The 17,932-nt window shown below is 42.8% G+C and overlaps 1 protein-coding gene across 1 annotated transcript; it reads right to left on the bottom strand.

Moving 5' to 3' along the window:
- Positions 1 to 10,458: 10,458 nt before the first annotated feature.
- LOC127291870 (uncharacterized) lies at positions 10,459 to 15,236 on the bottom strand. Its single transcript, XM_051321190.2, has 9 exons — positions 14,687 to 15,236; positions 13,982 to 14,103; positions 12,500 to 13,869; positions 12,178 to 12,426; positions 11,935 to 12,095; positions 11,653 to 11,732; positions 11,418 to 11,565; positions 11,043 to 11,192; positions 10,459 to 10,955 (listed from the first exon to the last, which is right to left on the bottom strand). Exons 1-9 carry the CDS (start codon positions 15,011 to 15,013, stop codon positions 10,719 to 10,721), a joined length of 2,844 nt encoding a protein of 947 aa, XP_051177150.1. The 5' UTR covers positions 15,014 to 15,236; the 3' UTR covers positions 10,459 to 10,718.
- Between the last annotated feature and the right edge of the window lie 2,696 nt (positions 15,237 to 17,932).

The following is a 17,932-nucleotide window of genomic DNA, read 5'->3' as shown; positions in this document are numbered from 1 at the left end:
ATATTACTATATTTTGTTTCCATGAATAAACTTGATATTCTGGTTTGGAAAAGATCAAACGTGTATCTGTTAAAATAAGATCAAATGTGACCTCCGCCCCAGTTTATTAGTCTTACGTGTGTTCCTAAGTCATCTATTTAACCAACTTAATATTAGTTATATATTATAAAAATATATCATTAGAAATTTTAGATATATTTTCTACTGGTGCAATTTTGTGTTACATAATTCATATATTAGAAACTCATGTAACTTACACTTAATGTGTGTTTCTTAATTTCCGTGCTAAAAAATATACATCCTATATCTAAAAACAGTGGGAGTATTATATAAGTCAAACTAACAACTAAGACACGAGACTAATAAACCGGAACCGGAACGGAGGGTACAGTACAGACCAATCAAACAGAAAGGGAAATGATGCGTACGTGGGGTTTTGGCTCCCGGGTGATATGCACCCTTTGTTTGAAATGCATTTCAACCATATTAAAAACTTTAAGTGCACTTTTGGTCCCTCAAGTTTTGCAAAAGTCTAATTTTATGTTGGAGAGATATGCCCAAGAGGCAATAATAAAATGGTTATTATAATATATCTTTGAGTTTATGATAATGTTTACATACCATGCTATAATTGTATTAACCGAAACATTGATACATGTGTGTTATGTGAACAACAAGGAGTCCCTAGTAAGCCTCTTGTATAACTAGCTTGTTGATTAATAGATGATCATAGTTTCATGATCATGAACATTGGATGTTATTAATAACAAGGTTATGTCATTATGTGAATGATGTAATGAACACACCCAATTAAGCGTAGCATAAGATCACGTCATTAAGTTATATTTGCTATAAGCTTTCGATACATAGTTATCTAGTCCTTTCGACCATGAGATCATATAAATCACTTATGCCGGAAGGGTACTTTGATTACATCAAACGCCACTGTGTAAATGGGTGGTTATAAAGATGGGATTAGGTATTCGTAAAATATGAGTTGAGGCATATGGATCAACAGTGGGATTTGTCCATCCCGATGACGGATAGATATACTCTGGGCCCTCTCGGTGGAATGTCGTCTAATTAGCTTGCAAGCATATGAATGGTTCATAAGAGATGACATATCACGGTACGAGTATAGAGTACTTGTCAGGAGACGAGGTTGAACGAGGTATAGAGATACCGATGATCAAACCTCGGCCAAGTAAAATATCGCGTGACAAAGGGAATCGGTATCGTATGTGAATGGTTCAATCGATCACTAAGTCATCATTGAATATGTGGGAGCCATTATGGATCTCCAGATCCCGCTATTGGTTATTGGTCAGAGAGAGGTCTCAACCATGTCTGCATAGTTCGCGAACCGTAGGGTGACACACTTAAGATTTGATGTCGTTTAAGTAGATATGGAATATGGAATGGAGTTCGAAGTTTTGTTCGGAGTCTCGGATGGGATCCAGGACATCACGAGGAGTTCCGGAATGGTCCGGAGAATAAGATTCATATATAGGAAGTCATTTTATAAGTTTGAAAATGATCCGGTCCATTTATGGAAGGTTCTAGAAGGTTCTAGAAAAGTCCGGAAGAAATCACTATGGAAGGCGAAGTCCCGGAGGGACTCCACTAGCTAGGCCAGCCAACCCTAAGGGGAGGAGTCCCAGGTGGGCTCCACCTAAGGTGGCCGGACACCCCACCTCAAGGAAAGGTGGGAGTCCCATCTTGAGTAGGACCCCCCCCTTGAGTAGGTTTCCCACCTATGGAAGGTTTTGTTGTTGGGGTCTTATTCGAAGACTTGGACTACAACTCTTGGGGATTTCCACCTATATAATGAGGAGGAGAGGGAGGGGGCAGACCACTCTTGGCTGCACCACCAAAGGGTGCCCATGGCCGGCGCCCTAGCCACCCCCTCTCCCCAAACCCTAGCATCTCCTCCTCCACATAATACTCACGCAGCGCATAGGCGAAACTGTAATATCCCAGGTATTGGGTTTACAAAAATAGAGGAAACAGATGTGTGCATTGCATTCATGCATAGAAAATCTGGGGAATTTTCGCGCTTTAAAGTAAAACAGTCACAGTAACTGAAGTTTCACTTGACCTTGGTGGAATTGAAGTAGCTCATCAAGTCAAGCGCTATAAACCTCAAGGTGACTATGTTAAAACTTGGTTTTGGGTAGAGATGATTTGATCTAAGGGGTTGGATCAAATGGAACTAAAAATCAACACAACAACACTTTACTCAATGATCAAATGCTTGATCTTATAAAAGATTATAATATGGTAATCCTTACCATAACATATGAACACACATCTATTTGGAAATCAAGTAACAATAAATGGAGAAACCATTCTTCCCTTATCTTTTCCATGTCTTAAACTAATCCTTGATCCTACCATGAAACCTCATGGTATTCATTCTAATTCAACATTGGAAGTTATGACATGGAGATCAACTCTAGAAATATATATTCTTCTCTATTCCAAATAATTAAGTATCAAACCTAGAGAGGTGAGAGTTCTATTATAATTATTAGAGCAGCAATAACAAACCTTGAGCTAAACCTTGGATATACATCCAAGTATTCAAATCATCATCTCTAAGAGAAACCCTAGGATATTATCCAAGACAATTCCTAGAGAGATAAACCATTTATATTTAACATAGACATTGGTGACCACATCATTCTCTATGGAGCCTAACCTTAGGTTAGTATTAAAGACCTTCCCAAATGAGAGAGACCAATCATACTAATTCTAGCTTGACCTATTTAAGAATCAAGGACAACCTTTGAACTAAAGTATTAGGTTGAAAACCATTTTCCTTGGAGTGGTGAGATAACCTAATATCACATGGAATAATACCATACCCCTGAATTGAAAAGGTGAGGAAGAGACTAACCCAATTAAGTTAGACAAATGAAACCTTAGCCTAGATACCTAAGGAGATATTAGGAGTACACCATAAACCCTAGAATAACCATTCTTAAATGAGAAAGCTCAACCTATGGTGTTATACTCAAGATAATTGAGACAACCATAACCATGCCCATTCAAGAAACTATAAAAGAAAGTATATATTTAATTGATCAAGACAACACTTGATCTTGGAAGTGAGAAACCTATTCAAGGAGAGATACCTTAGGAAGTCCAACCTTGATCATTATAAATTGTGTGATGATCATAAACCCTAAGAACTTGAGATAGAGATATTAAGAACAAGTTGATCATGCCTAATCCATGATCATGCTCTTGAGATATGTGAGAATAAGTTAAACCCTAATAGGATAACTAGATATCATTCACCACATGAAATCATAGGGAGGTAACTAGTAAGCAAACCTAGACTTATATCCCAACCTTTACTTGTGAATCACTTGGTGCTCATAAGTAGAATCCTACCATATCTATATTCCATAGATTTAAGAACCTAAGAAAACCTTAGAGTAAAACTCCATACTTTGTATGGTGAGAAACCCTCAATCCATATGACCAAAGTTAACTATAAAAAGAACTATAACCACTGTAAATACTTTAATAATTAATTGAGGATAATAATAGAAGTTAAGTGGTAGAAGATAAAACCAATTCCCAAATCCTTAGTAATTAGAGAAGCACATGAAATATTAAGCAAGTAACCACTTTATCATGGTTAGGGGAGATTAAACCCTAGCACATGCAATATGGTGTCACCTCATCTCACAACCTAGAGTTAAACCTCCACCCTAGTTTATGCATCATTTGGATGATCATAACTAAAAACCTAAACCTTATTTGAGACTCAAACCATGTGTCATTAGGAGAATATGACTAGAACCCTAATGGTTCATTAATTAAATCCTATGCTTCAATTATAAGACATAAGAGCCACCTAATGCTAAGTCCCATAATTAAAACCACATAAGTAGTGATCAACCATATATCTTTGTAACCAAGATCAATTATGATGGAACCAATATCTACTTAGATCCTTTCAAATATAATGTTAATATTATCTTTAATAAGGGGGTTGTAATAGACATCATAAAAACCCTAACAGATTTATACTCACATAAAATCATATGTGAACAACCAACTTCTTAAATAAGATAACAAGTCCTAATGATAAACTCTAAAATACCTTGAGCTGGACTTACCAACTCTAATACTTCAAATAGATTGATCCACAAGAAAAACATAAAAAATAAAATGAGGATATAAAATCATGCTCATTTGCTATTTTGAATAAAACACAAGTATGTAATATAATGCTTTATAAGATACTTGTTTCAAATGGATTATGGGTGTAATAGTCATTTCACAACATCCAAAAGGAATTAACACAATTGAGACACCTGCCAAAAATAATAGAATTCAAATATGAGTTCAATTTGGTAAATTATAAAACAGAAAATGAAAACAGAAAAAGAGAAAAAGAAGAAAGGCCTCACCTGGACCTTACCTGGCCGCAGGAGCCCAACAGCAGCCCATCGACGCAGCCCAAACCGCAGCGAACACAGCCCATGATACCCCTTCGGATAAATACGAAGTGGACGAGGAGGGCTTCGTCTCCTTCGTCTCTGCGCCACAGGAGGACGCCACGGCGTCGACCACCTCCACGTCCCGCGGTCGCCGCCGGCTCTGTTGACCTCCAGCGCACGCCGGTGGTGGTATAAAAACGCGCTGAAGCTCAAATTCCTCTCTTTCTTCTTCATTATCCCCAATTCCGAAACCCTAGCTACGCCGGCCATCTCGGCTCGCCGCCGATTGAGTCCGTCTCAAGCCCAACGGTGAGGTCCTGGAGGTGCGCCTCGTCTTCTACTTCCTCCGGGAGGAAGATAGCTTCCTGGGATGGCCAGAGTCGGGCGAATTTGGTGATTTTCTTCCGCAGCTCATCGCCGGTATCGGCGAGGTTGAGCTCGTCTCCGCCCACAATCGACGCCGTCGACCATCTAGGAAGAATCAGGGTGAGATTCCGCGTCTCTAGCATCTCTTATTGCATCAAATGGCCACCCGTAGCTCCGTCGTGTCGATCACCGCCGTGCACCGCCGCAGACATAGCTCGCCGGAGCAACTCCGGCGACCTTTCCGTGGGGGCGCCGCCACCTACTGGTTCACCGCGTCGCCCCAGTTCCTCTAGACACGAGCAGAGCCCCGCGGGAGCCCTCCCGTGCCGACGCCGCCGTCGACTGGCCGTCGGCCAGGAGCTCCACTGGCCACGTCCACGATTTGGACCTGGTCCACGCTCACGTGGCAGTCCACGTGGATCACTGGCCCACTGGCCAGTCTCTGCGTGTAGGTTAGCCCGAGTGTGTCTAGCATTTCCATTTTCATTTAAATTCAATTCCATAATTGCTGCAACTTTGTAAATCCATATAAAATTCATACTAACTCAGAAAAATTAAAATAAGATATTAAAATTCTTAGAATAGAAAACTCTATCCAATAAAAATATAATATGTAATTTTTATTTTTAATAAAAATTCAATTATTTAATTCTGGTTATTTAAGCCATTTATTAATTCTAAATTCAATTAAAATTCAATAATTAGGAAAACTTTCCAAATTAAACAAAAACCAGTAAATAAATAAAGAAAACAATGAAACTAATTTTCTTTATTTGTTATTTTGTTAAATCCTTATTAGAAGGATTTAAACCCTAATTAATAATTACCTTAAATATTAAATGCAGTAAAAATAATAAAATGTCAAATCCAATATTATTTTTATTTCAAACTCATTAATAACTTCAACTTGATAATGAAGTTATTAAACCAAGAATTATAGGGTAATTAGAAAACCCTAGTTCCATTATACCTTAAATAGTAGTTCATAATTTCATGTGGGATCCTAAAACCCTAATGCCATTCGGAACCCAGCTCCATTACTTCACATGAACCTTAAATGGTTTCCAAACCTGCACCCCAAGTTAACATGTGATCATGTTACTTGAATAGTAATCATAGAACCATAGTAGCAACTAAATACTCGTCATGTCCACATAAAATTATAGAAAACCCATCACTAATAGGTGGGTATTCCATGTGCTCATCTTCATCAGACCTAGATGATCATATGGGGTTGACCAGATGTAAACCCTAGCTCTAAACCTCAGAGACATTATCCTTAGCTATCCTTACTCATCATCACACCATCGTGATGAATCCTAATAGCAATCACCCCTAATGTTTAGCATTACATACCACACTCCACTAAACCCTACTAGTATGAGATACTTATGAACCAACCATTCTCTACTTAGAGATCCAATGGCTAATACAAGACAACCTCAACCTTAATTGTAATACCTCTTATTATTTAAGAAGTATGTTCTTCAAAAGTTATTCTTTTGAAGAAAATAAGGAATCATCATCAATCCTACCTACTAGGACCTATAGCCAACAACCAGCTATCACCAGCAAGGTATACCAACCTTGATAGCAACTATTTATAATAAACTGCTCAAGATGCCTAGGCTTAACTCAACCCTACAAGTTCTAGCTATTGATGAATCCAACTATGTTGTGAACCATCTAATACCTACTCCAGAAACTAAATGAAACTATAGTCAACCATAGAAACCCAACCCTAATTATCATACTTGTTCTTTATTAAAGAACCTGTTCTTCAAAAGTTATTCTTTTAAAGTATATGATAATTAATCATTAACCATGCCATATAGTACTAAAACTGACTACTGTTCTTTACTTGTTAACATTATGCCAATTATCATTCTTTGTGTGCTCAATTGATTATTATGCTTTATTATCTACTTGTTTATAATACCAAGTAAATCACACCTGAATAAGAACCTTGTATGTGAATCACTCTAAAAGTGCAACACACCCTAAACCAATCATTACAACTCACTAATCCTAAATCATCGGGGTTAGGTCACGCCTAGAGCGATTGCATCTCATACTTATGCATTATTGCATCCTTGCCAATCTTTTAAACATCGTCATTACCGGACGATGATGTTATTTCAGAATTTGGAGTTATTGCGTATCGAAGACCTTGTCTGCATAACCTCGCAGTCAAGAAAGGCAAGTTCATCACTTGCACATGCCATTTGAGTATTTCTATCAAATTACTTGCAAAGTATTATGGTTATCACTATTGCATAAAAAACCAAAACCACTACTTTCATAACCATGAATATGACTATGTGGTGGGCAATGGAACCATGGATTGTGTTGATATGGTGGAGGTTCCATTGCAAGGGCTTATATCCATCTAGGATTAAACAACAAATGTCGCCAGTGATTCTTGTGCCGTAATACCCGTGTTAACCATAAGATCCGGAGTGGGACGGAGTAGTCAAAAGTGTTTCCACCTCTCGTTCATCAACGGATGCGCTTTACCGTAGTACACTTGTAATCCAAGGGGGCAAGCTGGTGAGGCTGGGGAGTCCTAAGTCCCCACGGCATTGTCCGTAGTACACTTGTCGCCCGAAGGAGCAAGATGGTGAGGCTGGGGAGTCCTAAGTCCCCACGGTATTGCGGTCTATGATGGGTTGCAGCTACCGGCGTAGGAGTGTATGGTAGAGCCCAGCACTGTCGTCGTGGTCGGGGTCCACCTTGAAATCTACAGGAATAATGGGACCGGCGTGGACCCAGGGTCGGCGCATGCAACAACGGGTGGGTGTTCGAGGTAGCGGAGGAACATGATTGGCTAGACCTTATACCGGGCCTCACACCATAGGAAGTGTGGACGGGTCATTCCCGGTTGGCACCAAGGTTAAGATCTCTTATGGGTAAAGCAACACACCTCTGCAGAGTGTAATGAATCGTGACCTGTCACTCCCTGTTTCGGGATATGGAACTGCGAACGCGGCCGGAAAGGAGCTCCATGAAGTTCTAGTAAACCGGTGAAGGCTGACGGACATAGTTCTTCTGAATAAAAGCAACCTTCTGAAGAAATGGTTATGAAAACTTGCATTGGTATTAGACTTTCTGGTCTAATGCTGTAGCTAGTGCATTAAACACCTCTTTCCTATAATGAACTTGTTGAGTACGCTCGTACTCATCCCACTCTTAAATCCCTTGCTTAGGTATGGAGGCAGCGAATGAGGATCTACAGTGCAACTCAACTGCCAAGGAGTCAACAACTACTTCAAGAGACAGGACCCTATCAGAGGAGTCAGATACCACATCCAACAAGGAGAAAACCTAGTTTAGCCATAGGAGGGAACTAGCTTCCTAAACCTAGCTCCTATTTAGCTAGAATCTATTCTTAGCCTCTATAGCTAGTTAAATACTCTACAAATAGAGTTCGTGATAGGATTAGACTACGAGTCGTTCTTCTGGAATTATCTGCAGTTTTACCTCATTGTAAAGTAGGAGGCTGTGATGATCTTATGTAACAGAGTCAATGTTGTAATTCTATAGACATGCCTTGGACCCGCATATGTTTCTGTTGTACCACTCTGAGCGATATAATACTAGTGGAACGGTGTTTCATTGGTGTTATATCAGACTTGCATACTACACCATGCAGTGGTATGCCGGGTCACCACCCTGCCGGAGTTCTCCACCACTACCGCCACCACGCCGTCGTGCTGCCGGAATTCCGAGGAGGATCTACTACTTCCGCTGCCCGCTGGAACGGGGAGGAGGACGTCATCTTCATCAACACCGTACGTGTGACCGAGTACGGAGGTGCTGCCCGATTGTGTCACCGTCAAGATCTTCTACGCGCTTTTGAAAGCGGCAAGTGATCATCTTCTGCAACAACGAGATCTAATTTCCTAGGCTTTGGAAATATTCAAGGGTTAGTCTCGTGATCCCCTCGTTGCTACCGTCTTCTAGATTAGATCTTGGCTTGTGTTTCGTTCTTGCGGTAGGAAATTTTTTGTTTTCTATGCTACGAATCCCATCATTTTAGTCCCTCAACTCTGTTTCGGTCTAAATCTGCCCTCAAACTCTTAATTAAGTCCAATTTTAGTTCCTGAGAGCGATTTAATGATGGTTGATGGTTGATCCGTTTTTGACTCTTTTTTGCTATCATGGACAAAATTGGTTGGTTTAAATCTAGGTGGATCATTTGCCCTCAGTCAATAAATAGAAGAAATCTTCTTGCCCGAACACACATGTGTGCCGCCTGCGCCTTCTCGCTTGGTGCAGCCATCCTCGCCACCAGCCGCATCCGCCTTTCCTCTTAACGCAACAGCCCTCACATGTCCGCGAATTTTTCCTTTCTCACCCGGTTTATCCGTCCTCGTAGTGTCAGTCACCAGGTGTTAGGGAAGAGTTAGAGTTACTACGCCAAACGGATAATGATTATGATCATCAGCTCGTCAGCGAACGTTCATAATGCTATTTGCATAACTGATCTCAAGGTGAGATGGTCCTACGTGGCAAAGAAAAAGAGTCAAACCCCAGTAACCATCGTTAAACCGCTATTGGGGACCAAATTTGGATTTAATTAAGAGTTTGAGGGCAGATTTAAACTAAAGCAGAGCTGAGTGACCAAAATAAGACTTTTGCAATATATGAGGGACCAAAACTGCACATAACCCTATTTTAAAATGTTAAACAAAATCTTAAACAAAATGTCCCGTGTATATCTCCACATCCTACATGGTCACAAAGTTGTTTCGGTAACAAGACTTTTGCGTGCATTTTACCTATGTAAAAATAACAAAATTCGGTGCTAAAATAAGCTATTTCTCAAGACATATTTTTTGTATTTTCAACATATGGCACCAAAAATATCAATTTTCAGTGAAACATTATGTGCGCACAGAACATGGAGATATACATTGGATTGTTTTACCTAAATTTTTAACATGTTGAAATTTGTTTTTTGTTTTGTTTGGATAAAAGGAGCATATGCACTGAGATAAAAATTGCATTTCCCAAATGATTTTTTTTTCGATAAAGGATGCTTTATTACTTTAATAAGCAATTACATCCAGCCTCTGCATAACCAGGATGCACACAATGATGCCTTCATGTTTGGCTGGTCACCTATTTCTCTTCTGTTTCCATGGTGAACTTCCAAGCGCGACCGCCAAGGATCATCACGATGCATGCACACCACACGAGCAACAGCAGCAGCATCTGTCGTCGCCCAGGACCAGAAAGCAACAGGTGAGCTATGTCTCTCTCGCTCTCTGGACCAGCAGCAATGGCGATGGCCATGGCGTCAGCAGTGCCCATCAGACAGACTACTAGCCGGGCCATCCTCGTGTTATCCATTGGCTGTAGCGCCGTCAGTGCCTTCAGTTAAACCAGATCTGGTGTCCCCCCATTGCTCACCGGCCAAGAAGTCAAGAACACGACGCTGATAAACATCTCGTACCTGGAAGTACTGACGAATCGACAATTTTGTTGTTGCCATACAGTGCTAAATAGGACTGGCTCTACGCTCGATCCACTGCTGCATCACGTCCACCTCTAGTCATGTTTTACGAGGCAAAAAGAAAAAACTTGTGCAACAAACTGTTCTTTTTCTACGATCTGGAAAGATCACCATCTCTGATGCACCATAAAACCATTCATTCATAACTTCATAATCATAGATTGTCCGTAGGCCCCCACAAAGGCCAGCAGGGTTAGATCTAAAACTGCCACTGCAAAAAGTAACTCCTAAGCTAGGCTACTTGACTACATCAGATCAGACATCGTCTCTACATGAGCAAACCCAAGCCTCCACCAATAACTGCAACAACCATTCCAACCAATCAATAATAATCATCATCAAGACCTATACAATACAAACAACTCTGAATCGATCTCCTAGTCGAAGCTCGAGGAGCGGCTCCAGTAATCATCCGCCGAGGTGTCGGCGGTCTGCTCTGTGCTGCACTGCGACAGCACGTCGTCATCGTCCACGCCGAGCAGTGCCAGGTTCAGGTGGGACTGCATGTTCGACCCTGGGGTCACCGCCTCCTCGTCCGAGACGTCAGAGCCAGCGCAGGCCTGGGATCTCGCCCAGTGGATCGTCTCGTCGTCCCCTTCAAGCAGTTTCAGGACCTGCGTTGTGAGTTCAGTTAGGTCACATATAAGCGGCTTTGGAGATGGTTTTCATGAGATTGGTGGTGCTTCCTTGTCTGTTCTTACCATCTGTGTTTCTGGTCGAGAATCAGAGGATGTCCTCGTGCACAGGGAAGCGGCGAGCGTCATCCTCTCCATTTCATCACAGTCGTAGTCATTTCCCAGAACTGAATCGACCACCTGCTTGATCTCTCCACTTGATAGCAGTGGCCTTGCCTGGATGCATGAACAGAGAATTAGCTAGAAAAAGAAAAGCACGACCTACTTGTGCAATTATGAGTGTGGAAGTCAACAGAGAAAATGCAGTAATGATCTAGTCTCTAGTGTCATTTTAATATCACCAGCAAGTGAATGTGCAACAACGATCTTGTTCTCATGGCATGTTTCTGCTCAAACGAGCCAGCTCGGAGTTTAAAATGGAGCCAGGGAGAGCACACTTACCCATCCAACCAGGCTTTCCTGGCCCTTCGCGCATCCTGTTATAATGGGTTTCCTTCCTGAAATGATCTCCAGCAGCACAACCCCAAATGCATACACATCGATTTTCTCGTTCACCTTCCCGTGTGAAAAATACTCAGGAGCCAAGTACCTGTCACAATAGTGGTTAGCTTATCACTTGACATTTGATAAAAGTAAAACTAACACCAAGAAAACATAGCCCAGAGATGATACTAACCCAAAAGTTCCTGTGATGTCAGTGCACGTTAGGTGGGGGGTTGAAGCCGACACTTTCTTTGCCAGCCCGAAATCACACAGCTGTTATTTTAAAAGAGAGATGATGTCACAAGCAGAACAAAAATTGACAGGTTACAGGCTAACTGCAGTTCATCACTGCTTACGCATTAAGCACTCACAATTAAATATTTTATTAATTTTCGGAGTTTTTACCACAGAAAGCTAGAGTAGAAAATGAGACTCATTTGTTCTGGTAATTGCAGGCAGATCTAAATATTTATACCTGGGCCTGAAAATCCTCTGACAGAAGGATGTTGGCAGATTTAACATCTCCATGTATCACAGACTGGGTGACACCTCCATGATGCAGAAACTCAAGTGCCTTTGCAATGTGAATTGCTATTTTGTTTCTCTTCTCCCAGCTAAGACTGTTCTCACATTTGCCTGAAGATCAGTTAAAAAATATTAGGCTATTTGCCAAGAGGTTAGGGATAGAATAGGCGGCGTATTTCACCTCGATGCTTACCGTGAAGCGTTTTGTCTAAGCTTCCCTGGTGCATGTAATCGTACACCAACACAAGGCTGTAGTTATCAAAACTGAATCCCCTTAGTGAGACAATATTCGCATGTTGCAAGCTGGTTACAGTCTCGATCTCCGTAATGAACTCCTGCAGTGCGTCAACTGAAGGTTTCAGAATCTTTGCAGCATACAATGTGCCATCATTTAATTGTGCCTTGTAAACGTGGCTAGTTCCTCCCTTCCCAATCAACATGTCTGCATTAACGAAAGAAAATTAGCTTTCAGTCTTGCTGAGACCAAAATAATGAAGATGGCAAAAGGCTATTACCTGGTGAGAAGTTTGATGTAGCAAGTTTCAGTTCCTCATAGCTAAACAGCCTACAAACTGAAGAATACTTCTCTTGAAGAGATCCCAATTCACTGGGAGGCCATGCCACATCATACAAAGAGAAAGAGAAGATAGATTCTGGATCAACCGTGGACGTGGATTCACATTCAGAATCACCGTTAAACCTTGGACTATCATCAGATTTCAGCGATTTGCTATCCGGGTGGACAGAATTGTAACGGCTTGGAAGCCTCATTGCCCACTGAACCATAGACACTTTGGCCCATTCAAAAGATGAGCTTCTTTGATGGCTGAAGATTCTCCTTCGCAGGCGACATCGGTCAGACCTTCCTTCGATCATCCTTCTCAGAGACATTGGAGAACTAGAGAACGTATCCACATTATGTGCAGAGCCCTTTTGCAGATCCTCTGGTTCTGTAGATGCCGTGGAAGAAGTACGTTCCGTGGCACTCGCGCTAACCGACCCATCCCTCTTGTCAGCTGATGTTTCCAAGTTTTCCAAGTTCAATTGGATATCACTGGAGAAACTACTGCTACGCCGAATGGCCCTGATCACACCTCGTACACCGACAGAACGCTTGGATCCCCCAGAACTCCCACCTGGACGTCCATTTCTTGAGAGCCGGCAGAAGAGTTCACCAGGCGACATATTAGCAGTGTTGTCGTCTTTCAGACTCGAAGTTGACCGCTTAGAATCATTGCTGCTCCTGCCTGAATGACCATTTCTTGGGGGCAATAAGCAGTAAAGCTCGCCGTCCCCTCCAGCCGGTAGCTCGACCGAATCAGTGTCTTGCCGACTTGAAGTGCTTGCAACTGAATGGTCATTCCCGGAAGGCAACACACAGTACAGCACGCTGGCCCCTTCACCTGGAAGATCGGAAACATCATCTGTCCGGTCCATTGTCGACTCATCGGCCTTTTCATCAGAAGGATCTGCATCGTTGTGAACCTGATCCGTCGACAATTCTTCAGGAGGTTCCACAATCGAGGGCTGCTGTTCCTCCTCCGTCTGACTATCCTTCGCGCCAACATCATGCTGTTCTGCTTCAGCCCCACCGCGTTCCTTGAGTTCATCACAAGGCAACACGTCCTCTCCAGGTTGCTTTTCATCACCCCCGCTTCCTTCTTTGGGTTCATCACCAGGCAACACGCTCTCCTTACCCTGACGTGCTCCGAACGGTAACACGCAGTACATCTCATCCTCACCACACCCGGGCCTCTCCGCCGACACCTTGCCCGAGTGGGCATTCGCTTCTCTCCGGTAGACGATCTTTCCACCGTTGACGGCGAGGACCGCGCACTTCGTGGGCAGCTTCTTGGCGCAGTACTTGGCAACAGACAGCGAGGACCTGGCGAATTTTAGGCACCAGTTACAACTCAGAACAATAGTGGGCGGCAATCATTTGGTGAAAAAGGGTTGGGAAAACTGATACTGGTGGGAGCACGGAGGATCCAGCTTACCCAATGGAGCGCTTCTTCTTGGTGATGCCCAGGACAAGCTTGGAGGCCCCGAACAGGCTGGCCTCGCGAACCAGCGCCTTGCGCACGGACGAGCCCTTGCAAATCTTCACCTTCAGGTTGATCTGTCGATCAAACAAGCATCAATTACAATTAGCAGTGCGCGCGGTAAACCGCATCAGAATGGGCGCAAAAATGCCGGTGGAGGTTGGTACTAAAACAAATCAGCAAGATTATCACGGAGGAAAATCCGTATTAATGAATGAAGAGGGAAAAAAACAGAATCTTTGCGGCATAGGCCAAAACGGCATGATTTCAGCACGCTTGGATGTAGTAGTTGACAATAGATCCAGCATCGAAACTGTTTTGGAACAGCGGCGCCCCCAAAGAATCCGACTTGGCACAGGAAAGCGTGGGGAATCTGTTCGTGGAGCCGGAATTTTGCATTTTTTCACCGCAACGATAAACGGAAGAACCGCATGCTAGGAGTTGTTGTGAAAATGCAATCTTCTCAAGCCGCAGGAACGGAATCGGGGTCGAAGTTAGACTAGAACAATTAATGCGGATCAATAATGAAGGGTGAAAGGGTTCACATGCCCGCCGGTGACCGGCCAACCCGCAGCAGAGCAACCGCGCGCGGACCAAGCGCGTGCACAGAGATTAGGGGAGATAGGTAGAGGGGGGCGGGTGATTGAATGAATGACGGACCTGCTTGAGGTTGCAGAATCCCTCGTAGACGGCGAGCATGCCGTCGAAGTCGACGGCGGCTGCGGCCTCGGCCGCGGATGCGAGCACGACGTGGACGGCGACGACGCGGTCCCCGGCGGCGACGGCATTGACGAAGGCCCAGGTGAGGAGCGCGCGGCTCTCCGCGTCCGCGCACACCCCCACCACCACCGTGCCGCCGACGGGCGCCCCCTGCGGGTCCTCCGCATCTCCCTTCCCCGCTCCGCCGGCCACTGCGGCGTCCATGGTGGCCTCCTCTGCCGCCGCTGCCGGCCCTGGGTGCTGCTGCTGCTCCTTGGACACCTTCATCTCCACCGCAGCCTGGCCTGTCCGGGCTCACGAGGCCGCCAGCGTGTCTGCCCGCGCCGTCGCGTCCTCTTGCTCCCGCCGCCTCGGGCGCCGCGGCGTGCCGTTGGCTGGTTCCTCGCTCTCCTCGGCAACCGTCGCCGCCTCGCTTCCCGTGCCTCTCTTGTTCCGTTGCGCCTTGGCTTCGCTGCACCCTCTCTCTCTCCTCTCTCTCTCTCTCTAGAGGAGGAAGCGAGCGGTTTCTCTCTCTATGTCTATGGAGACGGAGGAGTAGATTAGTCCATTATAGGCGGCTGGCTGGCAACTGCCACTCTTCGGCATCTTCCCTCTCTCGCTCGCCCACATTTTCTTTCCACATTTATCCATCTATACATATTTATTTCTTCACCGCTACACTTTTTTATACGCTTTACACGTACAAATATGCGAATACTTTTTCCGGAACAGCTTTCTCCTTCGTGTGTATTGTAGGCTGCCACTTGGGGAGTAGACCGGCATGTGTCGCTGCTGGCAGCGGGCAGGTGCACGTGCTGACTAAAGTAAGGAGGATCAGTCACTTAGAAAAAAAGCTCGTGCTAGCTTTTGATTCAGTCATCTGTGACAGTGCTGTGACCTCTATTATTACCGCCCAAATCACTTTCACATTTTCCCCTTCGACGAAGCCACCTCATTAGGGTATTGATTACTACTAGAGTGAAAACATGGTTCATTGATTAGGTTGATGTTAAGACAAGTTGTACTTCAAGACAAAAGGACAGAAGGAGCTATCGGTTCATTAACTGCTTTTGTGCCTCGCTCTACTAGGTTTAGTCAAAAGTCGAAACGATCCAATCCGTTTTTATGTTTGTTGATGTGGGTTACCATCTGTTTTTTTATCTACCAGTTTCATCTTTCGCGATAGTTTCTACTCTGGTATGGTGGTGCTTTGGGCCCTTAGCACAACGATTTTTTATTTTTTCTACTACAACAAGCTTAACTATGGCAAGATTTGTTGGCTCTGGTGATTAAGGGATGATAACGGCAGTGAGCCGACCGGCTCACGCTAGTATCCGTAGTCGTAGCTAGGAGATCTATGAACATTTTTGTAATCTTTATTAATTTTTAGACTGCTATGGATGATTATTAATAGATCGATGGACTTTTCGCAAAAAAAATAACCTTTGTTAAATTTGTCTAAATATTTAGAAAGAACGATCAATATCTAGGATGTAAACATATTGTATCAGAATCGTTGTTATAAAATATAAAAATTATATGTGCAAATTTGATTCAGCTCATGGGTGCATATGCTGCCTCCACCTAAAAAGTATATTTTTAATTGTCAAAAATATCCAGAAAAAAAACTCATGTACATCTCGACAACCTATGTACGTTTGTACAGTTTGATGAAACAAACGACGTGTTTTGTGGTCAATGTACAAAGACAGAACATGCCTCACAAAAATAATTATTTTTACCCCCAAATGTTGCCTTTTTTACACACCCAAAGGACGATTCGATTTTTCATGTAAAGACTTTGTACCCATGTAGCATCTGAATATGTACATGTAGTTTTTCGTTTAAAATTTTATAACATTTTAAAATATATCAAAGATGCATTTCAAAATAAAGTGAGCATGTGGCCAAAACATCACTCCCAATTATATGCATTTGATATTTCTGGATGTTAGTATTTATTTTTCTATTCTTGGTTAAATTTTACAAACTTTGACTTTGTCTAAACCTATAACTCAAGGTAATTATGAATGGAGCAAGTACTATACTGGTTTTCTCCCTTATTTTCTATTGGTGATGTCATTTGTGCAAGAATAATATAATCCCTCCGGTCTACCATAAGGGTCATAGATTTAATTCAAATTTCAAAAAATTTAAGTTGAAGTTACAATGCTTAATTATTATGAATTGAAGAGAGTACAAGATTTATGGATGGAGATGCTGGCTGATGCACAACTTGATTTCGCCACTAATAACTCTGCCAAATCGTCTTCTCATATATATTCGGTTTACAAAAGATACGTATTGCAACACTCTTTTTTTTTATTTTTGGGGTATACCATTGGATCAACTTTTATTTAGGCAATCCTATGGATCAAGTTGTCCGTAGATGATGCAATGCTTGATCCGGCCATCAATAACTCTACCACCAGATTGTTAGGAAGCACCAAACTTATCTGTCACTTGCCATTACTCCCAGTGTTTAGGTCAGATGTAGCTTCTTCGATGGAATAAATAAAATGGAGAGTTTAGGTCAGATCTGATGAGACCCTCTGAATAGTGCCCAAAGTAATGGACAGAGTGTGGGGCGGAAGGAATCGGTCGTATCTCGTCTTCGCCGAGTCGTTAGGTTGTGTTTATTAGTTAGTTAATTAATGGGCGGTGTCTGTACTGCTGGGAACTGGGCAGGAAGGTCGCTGATTCCTTTCCGGCCAGCTCGGCTCAAGTACTACTCTACAGCTACATGCTCATGTGATACAGTATTTGTCCATATTTTTCAGATCTAGAAAAAGAAAATGACGTCTTCGTACTTAATTTACTGTATATTTTGTACTACATGCACATCATTTCGGGACATCTTGAACTCTTTGGTTACTGTAAGTTTTGACCTAGATAGTCTTGCAACATAGACCAGGGGCTGCTCTCATTTTCGAAAATAAAATTAGTCTGCGAGAAAAATAATGGTTAAGAAGAATGTGCGTGAAGCCTTGCCTTGCAAGTCGTATCTATTGACCAGGGCTGCAAGAGAACAAAACCAGTCAAAGAGATTTCTGAGCAGACGAACCGGTGGTACTTATCTATCTACCAATACTAGTATATATCGAAAGTATAAATTTACGTAGAACCTTGCCTTAACAGCAAAGGCGGCAAATTCTTCTGGTATCTTATTGTTGACGAGCATGCGACGAAAAAACAAAGACCTTCTAG

Source organism: Lolium perenne, chromosome 4, assembly GCF_019359855.2.
Source record: "Lolium perenne isolate Kyuss_39 chromosome 4, Kyuss_2.0, whole genome shotgun sequence".
NCBI classification, from domain to species: Eukaryota; Viridiplantae; Streptophyta; class Magnoliopsida; order Poales; family Poaceae; genus Lolium; species Lolium perenne.
This window is presented reverse-complemented; position numbering and strand designations above follow the sequence as displayed.